At 48.2% G+C, this 10,125-nt stretch overlaps 1 protein-coding gene across 1 annotated transcript; it reads right to left on the bottom strand.

The window, feature by feature from the left end:
* Positions 1–1,553: 1,553 nt before the first annotated feature.
* Positions 1,554–8,913, bottom strand: selenon (selenoprotein N; the record flags this gene model as incomplete). The annotated part of the gene is made up of 12 exons (XM_084451478.1): positions 8,789–8,913; positions 7,493–7,610; positions 7,038–7,168; positions 6,112–6,324; positions 5,708–5,832; positions 4,798–4,935; positions 4,581–4,662; positions 3,939–4,127; positions 3,321–3,426; positions 2,693–2,805; positions 1,981–2,082; positions 1,554–1,721 (listed from the first exon to the last, which is right to left on the bottom strand). The coding sequence occupies exons 1-12, from the start codon at positions 8,858–8,860 to the stop codon at positions 1,554–1,556; spliced, it is 1,557 nt and encodes a 518-aa protein (XP_084307604.1). The 5' UTR covers positions 8,861–8,913.
* Positions 8,914–10,125: the final 1,212 nt, after the last annotated feature.

Below are 10,125 nucleotides of genomic sequence, written 5' to 3'. Positions count from 1 at the left end.
TACATGACAGTTTTAATGTACTGTAGTTGCATACAAAAAGTTTTCTTAGTTTCATAAAATCCACTTGGATTAATGAAGGTCACAAGGCTGTATCACCCAACAGTTAATGCAAAAACATTTGGTTTAGAAAAAAAGCAAGGTTATAAAACAACCGCTTCACATTCTCACATGACACATTCCAGCTGAGTTATTGCTTCTGTGTGTCTGCTGCTGGCGCCCCCTAGGGACAGAGCAGGGGCGTTGCACATCCAGAGCTCCCGGCGAAGACATCAGGCTCAGCCCGACCCTGTTAGGACTTTGAGGCAGGGCCTTCACAAACCGCTGGGGCTCCGGAGAACAACGCCACCTGCTCCAGCTCCCGGTGCCACCAGCAACAACAGAAGTCAAAAGCACATGAACTGTGGTCCAGGCTGTACATATTGCACACAGCTAAGCCAAGACATGAAATACAATAACACATTGTGGTGCCGTTGGACCTGTTTTTGGTATTAGTCTGGTGTTGAGAGGCAACAGGTACAGCTAACTCTAAAGGTGTGTGGGTTCAATAAAATACACAACTTATGCTTAGTATAGCCCTGGTCCAGGTTGCTAAACTATTCCCCGGTATACCGCACTGCCAGGGACCATTCATTTTTTTCATTCGGTCTACATTACCGCATCTACTTTCGTTACCTCACCAAAGTGAAGATATTTTTCGAAATATGAAAGTATTTTCGCTGAGGAGGCTACAGATGTAGCCCCCCACCTTTTATATTAAAAAAATCACTTTTAGCACTTAAATAGCACATATCCACCGATGTCCACTAGCCTGGCTTCTTCGCGACCCTGATCACGTGATCTCTCTCCACCACAGAGAAACGGCATGTGAGATCATGTGATCAGGGTGGTGAAGCCAGGCTAGTGGACATCGGTGGATATGTGCTATTTAAGTGCAAAATGTTGCTTTATATATAAATGGTGGGGGGGCTACAACTGTAGCCACCTCGGAGAAAAGGCTTACACCTTTTGAAAAATGTCTTCACTTTGGTTGAGTAACAAAATAATATTGTCTGTAGATGCGGTAATGTGGACTGAGTGAAAAAAGTCTATGGCGCAATGAATGGTTCCTGGCAGTGTGGTATACTGGGGTATAACCCTGAATAACGTGAATATACCAACTTGGACCAGGGCTATATTTATTACAAAGATGCCTTCCAGGCTAGAAAGGTAGTCAGGGTTTTATAAAGAACTAGTATTACTCAGAGAGTTACAGGTACATGGAAGAAGTGAAGACTTTGAGAGCTACGTGGAAGAAGTGAAGGCAAAAGTCATCAGCTGCCAGCGCTATAAGAAATAGATGGTTGAAGCATTGTCATTAGATTACCAGAATTTCCTTTCATTTCTCTATCTCACACACACACGGGCTCACACACACAGGTGCACGCGTACATACACACACACACACATTCACTCACACACACGTGCACACAGACATGGGCTCTCTCTCACACACACACACACACACACACACACACACACACACACACACACACACACACACACACACACTCTCTTTATTGTGCCTGGTACTCCTTGGCTTTCTCCAGGCCTTCCTTGAGAAAGTTGATGTAGGTGGCGGTGGAGGGGTCCTCGAACCCCCCGGAGAAGCTGAACGAAGCCCCGTCCTCCTCGGGCTTCATGGACGTCTGGTCCAGGAAGTAGTTGGCGTTGATGTGGTGGACCTATCGTCATGGCAGCAGAGATTACAGTCGTTATCTCTAAACCTTATCGCCAACTTCCTGAAATGAGTTTGAGGAACGAGACGCCAGACATAATTGCGTGGGATTTCCCACTATGGATCATCTCTAGTCAGTTGGCGTAATTAATCAATCAATTTAATCAAAGTCCATTTTACGAAATGGAAAAATTAATTTAAAATTAATTTAATTGATCTAATTTTCGGTGAAGTGGTTGAGGTCACGTGAAGTGGTGAGGACTTACGACGGTGCCGTTGGGCAGTGCCACCATCATCTCGACGGGGAAGTTGTACTTCTCCAGGTGCAGGCGAGCCCGCTGACTCAACACGGGGTTGTCCTCATCAGACTGGGAGGAACGCAACAGGGGAAAGGGACATTAACATCGTAAGAGTATCAGGTTTTAGTGACGGGACGACAAGACACGACTGTCTTTGCCGTCTACGTTTCCATGAGAAAGACAACGTGGTTGAAATCTCAAACCCTTTCCTTGCGGGGGTCTTGGGGTGTGAGGAATCAAGGAGGGGGTTTTGAGATTTCACCTGGTCCTGGACTCCTGGGTTAGTTAGTCTTGTCATCGCTCACCAGGAACAGCTCAGGAAGGGTGCGAGGTCGGGCACTGCACTCATCTCTGAGATTCAAAACAAACCCCAACATTTCGACTGCCCACCCGAACACATCCTCCTAGAGCTGTCCCTGCTGCTCAACTACAGGCCCTCTGGGTCAGTCACCCTGCCCCTCCTACAGGCCCTCTGGGTCAGTCACCCTGCCCCTCCTACAGGCCCTCTGGGTCAGTCACCCTGCCCCTCCTACAGGCCCTCTGGGTCAGTCACCCTGCCCCTCCTACAGGCCCTCTGGGTCAGTCACCCTGCCCCTCCTCCAGGCCCTCTGGGTCAGTCACCCTGCCCCTCCTACAGGCCCTCTGGGTCAGTCACCCTGCCGCTCACAGAGCCGCTCACCTGCAGGTCCTCTAGCTCCTTGACCAGGGACCAGCTGCTGATGAAGCTCTGGTTGAGCAGGGCCAGGACGGGCGAACTTTCCAGGACCGTCTCCCGGAGAGTCCGCCCCGAACCTGCGGGGAGGAGGACAGTGGAAGAGAGAGGAGGAGGGAGGAGGAGAGTGGAGGAGAGTGGAAGAGAGAGGAGAAGAGAGGAGGAGGGAGGAGGAGAGTGGAAGAGAGAGGAGGAGGGAGGAAGAGAGAGGAGGAGGGAGGAGGAGAGTGGAAGAGGGAGGAGGAGAGTGGAAGAGAGGAGGAGGGAGGAGGAGAGGAGGAGGGAGGAGGAGAGTGGAAGAGGGCAAAGAGTCAGATAACACCCAAGTTAAGACACACAAGCCATGGGGTATTCAGATACATTTCTCAGCGTTCAGGGTTAGTTCCAAAACAGACCAGTAACCCAGTAGGTACTGGAACTAACTGCAGTGCTCACCCAGAGGCCCATAGGCCCCATTTCACCTGCTCCCCATTCAGGGTTAAAGGACACGTTTTCACCGCCACTAACTTGTCATAGGTCCATAACCCAGTCCATAAACCCCCCCCCCCCCCCCCCCCGCCGCCGCGTGCAGAGGCTCCCAGGCGAGGCGTCTCACCTCAGCAGGACTGGTCGTCTAGCGCCCCCCACAGGAGGATGGAGTGCACCAGCTTCTGCTCGGCCTGGGCCCGCTGGAACGCCTGGGAGAAAGGCAGGTAGGACACCTGTGGACAGGAGGAGAGGGACCACTGGGTTCATTCTACAGGTTATGGCACATAGCAGTACTATCATGTACAGTAAAGGTCAACATAACAGTATCATGTACAGTAAAGGTCAACATAGCAGTACTATCATGTACAGTAAAGGTCAACATAACAGTATCATGTACAGTAAAGGTCAACATAAAAGTACCATCATGTACACTAAAGGTCAACATAGCAGTACTATCATGTACACCAAAGGTCAACATAGCAGTACTATCATGTACACCAAAGGTCAACATAGCAGTACTATCATGTACACTAAAGGTCAACATAACTGTATCATGTACAGTAAAGGTCAACATAAAAGTACCATCATGTACACTAAAGGTCAACATAGCAGTACTATCACGTACAGTAAAGGTCAACACAAGCGCAAGTTCTACATCAAATATATCAAAATAATAATACGTTTGTTTCGAATCAGACTTGACCCCATACAGTAGGACTCACGGTAAGCAGGTTGATGGACGTACCTTTTTGAAGGGGTAGAACGTGACCCCTATGTGCTGAGCAGCCTCCTCCTGGCTGATCTCAGAGGTCCAGTGGATCTCCTCGAACACGAAGTGGACGGGGTCGCTGCCGTCCCCCCGGCTGTCCAGGATGTTCCCTTCCTCATCCTGGATGAAGGAGGGGGTGGAGGGTCCAGAGGACTGGAGCTCCATCTGAACACACACACACACGCACATACACACACAGACAGACACACGTACACACACACAGGCACAGGCACACACGCATGCACACGCAGACACACAGACACGTGCGCACGCACAGACACACACATAATAGAAAAGAGAGAGATAAAGAGACAAAGGACCATGACTAAGCATAATTCTACAGAACAAAATTGATGGGAGATTGTTCAGATCAACACAACATCACCCTGAGAGCAGGGATGTGTGTGTGGTACCTGTAGCAGGATGTGTGTGTGGTACCTGTAGCAGGATGTGTGTGTGGTACCTGTAGCCGGGTTGTGTTTGTGGTACCTGTGGCAGGATGTGTGTGTGGTACCTGTAGCAGGATGTGTGTGTGGTACCTGTAGCAGGATGTGTGTGTGGTACCTGTAGCAGGATGTGTGTGGTACCTGTAGCGGGGTTGTGTGTGTGGTACGGTACCTGTGGCAGGAAGCCGATGTCCACCTCCATGTTGCTGCTCTCACTGGCTCCGTAGAGCCACTCCATGTCCACGTTCAGAGACCTGGCAGACCAGAGGACACCAGGGCACAGATACCACTCAGAGGCCTTCATAGGTAACTGAAGCATGTGTGTGTGTGTGTGTGTGTGTCTCTGTGTGTGTGTGTGTGTGTGTGTGTGTCCGATGCTCTTCCCAGACCTGTCGTTGGGCACATAGAGGCGGAAGTCGCGGACGTGCGAGGCGTCGCGGGACAGGATGACGTGACCGGTGAACTGACCGGGAGTGAACCAGAAAGGGAAGTCCGGCACATCGTTCAGCTGGAACTCTGCGTGGATCCTGAGGAGAACAACAGAGGTCAGAGGCCCTTATTCTTCTACGCATAGAATAAATGTATAAGTCCATATTTGTAGTTAAACACTATTACACTTTGTAGGTTTGTAGGTAAACACTATTGATAAAGAGTCTCTTGCACACCTGGATGTAGTCTCAGTGACACGTGCAGAGAAGGTATAAAAAGGCAGACAGAAGCACCCACACACCGTGTTCACTTGCTCAATGGAATCCGTTTAATATACACAACGTTTCAGTCTGGGACCTTCTTCAGGTATATCTGGGCTGCGTTCAAATTCAGCGAACAGAGGCGAACGTTCGCCGCAAACATGTTTTCTCCAAACGGTCACATTTGACGACTTTTAATGAACGGTCCAAATAGTTCATAGAAACGCAACAATCCCCATCTGGGAGCACATCTCCAGTAAGACTGGGTCCATTGTGATCCTCGTTCCGTTACTGGCGAACTACCTCTCCAGACTGTTAGCTTCTGTTAGCAAACGTTTGCGGCGAACACAAAGCTAACGGAAAATAGTTTGCCAACGTTCGCAAACGTTCGCTGAATTTGAACGCACCGCAGGTATTCTTCAGGTACTCCTGAGGAAGGTCACAGACTGAAACGTGTATATTAAACGGATTCCATTGAGCAAGTGAAGACGGTGTGAGGGTGCTTCTGTTAGTTGAACACCATTTAAATCTCTACGTGAGAAGTCAACTCAAACACTTCACAGAGCATCCAGACCCAGAGGAGGAGGTCTGCGCCCGGTCTTCTGCTCACCTGAAGACGATGTGGTAGTAGAAGTCGCTGCTGGCGCGGACGCACGCCACGGCGCCCTGCGGGGCGAAGCGCGACTTGACGAAGGGCCGGGGGTGGAACATGCTCAGCAGAGAGTGGATGAGCACCTGAGAGGATGACATCGGTCACTCATCCCTTTCATCACCACAAGCTACCACACACAGAGGATGACGTCGTGTATTTATCGACGGTAGCGCATAAAGAATTACTTCTGCGTTCATGGGAGAGCGCGTGTGCGCTGTCACTGAGGTCACCGCTATGGAATTCACTAGAAGTAAACGCAACGTGATCGAATTCGACCGCTGAGCGTGAGTAGGGGAACGCCTGTCCGAGGAGCACAGCGGAGCTGAAACATATCAAACACGGTATCCCGGAGCGTCCGCTACCTCTTTGCCTCGCGGTGCGGGAGCGTGGTAGCGGTTGTTGGGCAGGTACCCTGTGAAGATGTTGAGGTCGCTGGAGACCACCCACCAGGTGTCCCCCACCTGCTCCTTCCCCTTGGGGGGCAGGAGGGCCCTGAACTGGCTGGCAAAGAAGGGGGAGGAGGGCACCGCCGGGCTCCGCCACGCCTGCAGGCCACTCAGGGAACTGCGGGTAACCTGGAGGACAGGGGGAAACACTGCTGTGACTTCTGGGACTGCTGAGGTCCATGACATATACGGTATGTTGCAGTCAACCAGGAAATGACAGAGAATGTTCACGCCGAATTGAGCAGGGAGGAATTGCAGCCTGGCTGAACCAACTACTGACATCTGGTTCTGGAAGGGTTAAATGTTCCTCCTCGCGTCATGGATGAAAACAAATGTCTTCTTGTACACCGTGTCTTCCTTATTTACCAACAATTACTAACATTCCTCTCAGGGACATCTTCGTAGGTGATCCTTAAATACACTTAAAGAGTCAAGTTCAAAGAGTGTTTGAAGTAATAAAATTACAACCCTCAGACGTTCTTCGACTGGCTTGCATACCACTCATTCCACAGCATCTCCCAGGTAGAGGAGATCAATCAATCAATCAATCAAAGCTTTATTTGTATAGCGCATTTCATACCCAGAGGCAACACAATGCGCTTTACAGAGAACAAGGGAGGTGAGCAGACGTCCCACCCCTACATATTCCAGAGGGAAGCAAAAAAACAGAGATCCCAGTCATTACATTCAGCCAGGCTTGTGTCCGACCCCGTGTTCCTAGACCTCCCCTCCCCAGGGCGCCAAGCCAGAGTGATCAGTCATCACCTCACTACTCTAGGATAGGCCCAGTCTCATCCCCCAGACGGAGAAACACCCAGCTAAAAGGTCAGGCCCAGCCTCACCCCTAGGAAGCCATCTTTGCTCTTGGTCATGGTGTCCAGCAGCAGAGGCTGCATCTTGGCCTCCAGGGTCAGGGTCTCACCGTTGGGGTCAACAGGCCCTTCCTCCTCAAAATCAGCAGGAGGTACGACCCCTGCAGGAGGAGAGAGGTCATGAACTGAGTGAATATAGTGTGTGTGTGTGTGTGTGTGAAGATTATGCATGAAGAAGTCTTAAATCTGTGTGTGTGTGTGTGTGTGTGTGTGTGTGTGTGTGTGTGTGTGTGTGTTAAATGTAAATATTGTACCGTAAGTCGCTTTGGATAAAAGCATCTGCTAAATGACTAATGTAATGTAATGTGTCTGTATGCTTAGGTAGATACATCTGCCTCCTTAACTTGGATTGGATTCTGTACATACTGTTTCAATATTTTCTCAATATAACCCAGAGTGTGGTGGTGGTGGGGTTGGAACCAAACCTGTGAGTTTCTCTGCGATAGGTTTGAACTCCTCGGGGCTGAGGAAAAGGTTGTGGTCGGTGTCCAACGAGGAGAAGAGGAAGAGACCCTCGGCGCCCAGGGTCTTCAAACCCACCTCCTGTAGGGGAAACATACAAGAGGAGCTCCTTATTGTGCCGGCAGCTCACACACTCCAGTACATTTCAATGGCGTGAGCACCAACATGATCCAAACTGGGGCAGCAAGCAATGACAACCAAATGCAAGTGTTTTGAAGTTCACAGACTAACATATCAAGATTCAGGATCTGTTTATTAGCCATGTATATGGTTTACACATACTAGGAATGTGACTAGGGTTAAGACACACGCTGTTGTAGACGACATAGGACAGGGTGCAGGACAGGACAGTGCAAAGACATGACAGTGCACAACAGTGCAAATACAAAATACAGTGCGAACAAAGTACAGTGCAATGTACAATTACGATATACTGTTAAAAACAGTTGAGGTGCAAATGCAATTTGTGTATTATATACAGAATGGGATGTGGTGAGTGTGTGTACAGTGTGTGCAGAGTGTAGTGTGGTGGATGAGCGGTGTTATGTACAGTGTGTGCAATGTGTGCGCCGTTCGTTAAGGTACAGTATGTGGAACAATTAGCGGTCGTGTGCAAGTGGTATATATACACAGGGGGTATATAACAAGATCTATAGTTTTCAATGTTAAACGATGGTCTGAATCAAGGGCCCTTGAACAAACTGCCAGAATGGGAATGCATAGAATTGTAAGGGTACTCTAATTTAATATAGAGGTGGCAAAGGCACGTTGGATTCCTGATTCAAGTCTTGAGGTCATACTAGCTCCCAGGACACATTGTTTGCGTGCGCACAGGGCTGGCTCAATGGAGGACGTACGAGAACAACTTTAAGAGCCAAACAAACGCTACTTTAAGTGGGGGGTTGAGTTGTGTTACCAGCTGGGGCGAATTTCCAGCCCCCTAATAAAAGGAATGGGGGTGAAAATTGCTGAAGGGGTAGAATGTCTGTGTTAATTGTTGCCATGCTAATTTACAATACGTGGCACATATAAGACTTGATACATACTAAAACAAAGAAGTACATAGAACATTCCACATTAGTTGGAAACTTGTCCTAATTCTAGGCTATAAGAAATATGGACAGATAGCAGCCTATATAAACACTCTTTGCTATAATTTTATTTATCCTACAACTAAGATAAACAGAGTTATACCAAGCCATGTAAGTGTTACACCACCAACTTCATCCCAGACACCCAGTGCCAATTGTGATCCTTACGTGACGTTTGAGAAGCTGTGCGTCCTGATAATATTTGTAGCAAAAGGCAAGGGCGGGAACAATAATGATCATCAACAATGTTGATGAGATTGCCCCGGTGATCCACGATCTCCTCTTACTCCTTCCAGACGGAAGTTCACCATCTTGAGATTGGACAAGATGCTCTTTCTCCGGGGGCGTCACATTCTTTCTCCCGGCGATTGTTTTATGCACGTCCGCGGCCATCCTTGCTCGCCTGCTCTACACAGACCCACACATCCCCCCTTCGGAGTGTCGCCTGCACTACTTATAGGCCTATAATACCGATTAATGGAATCAACGTAGTTATTCGTGGTCTAGACGTCTTCGCCTTCACTTGCAGCTTCCCTGGAAGAGTAGGCTAGTCTACATCAGTACATGTAACGACAGCGCTTTCCTCTTTTACGTATCCATCCATTGGGGGCTGGCAGCAGGCAGCGTGACCACTCTTAAAGGGCCAGCATACACATTCTTATTTGGTTTGGTTAGTGACCATCGCCATAATGATAGGGTACATTCAAATCAGCCAAATAGCCTTTTATATCTGTTATATTTCTCCTTGAAAGTAATTTCAATTTTCAAAATATTTTTGGCGTTACTCTGCCGAGTCTCCAGTCTACCAAGGGTCCCTACATTTTTATAATAATGTATGATTAAAACACATTTCTTTTGTGCAAAAACTGAAAGTGAATTTAGAGATTGGAAACAGCTTTCTTTTAATACATTTTGTTTAGTGCATACATCTTGTTTAGTGCATAGTAAATTAAACAACTTTAACTGTCATTCAGTGGATTTGCACAGCACACGGTGAAGAAGAAGAACCTGGGCTGAGCCCAGTTTATATGATACCTCCATGAGCCCAGGCCCTTTGTAGGCTACTCGTTTCGGATCACCGCCATTGTTCGTTTAACGAAATCTGCAGAAATAACGAGGACAGTAGTCCGACTCCTATAGGTTACTATGCTGAAGTAACTGTCGGCTTATTTATTTCCCTGTCATTAATACAGTAGTATACAGTAGGCCTATATTTAGACATTATTGAATGTGAAGGCTTGAGATGAGGTTTAAGATTCCTTGAAGTTAACATAACTTGCTCAGAGTTAGTTGTGCCTAGGGCTGGATTAAGACAATGTGGCTTTGACCAAGTTTGGAAGGGATGGAAAAGTTTGCAGTGGAAAAAACACAGAAAAAAGTTGGCTCGATTAAGGAATTTAGGAACATGGTTTTCTCCCACACCTCCACCATGGAGGTATAAGACCTCCACTCATCAGATGCAAGTGAAACATTGTGCTTTAGCGCCACATGTCTATGGTGAGATG

This window comes from Borostomias antarcticus (assembly GCF_949987555.1).
Source record: "Borostomias antarcticus genome assembly, chromosome: 16".
Taxonomy (NCBI): Eukaryota; Metazoa; Chordata; class Actinopteri; order Stomiiformes; family Stomiidae; genus Borostomias; species Borostomias antarcticus.
The sequence above is the reverse complement of the archived record's forward strand: the minus strand, read 5'-3'. Positions and strand labels throughout refer to the sequence as shown.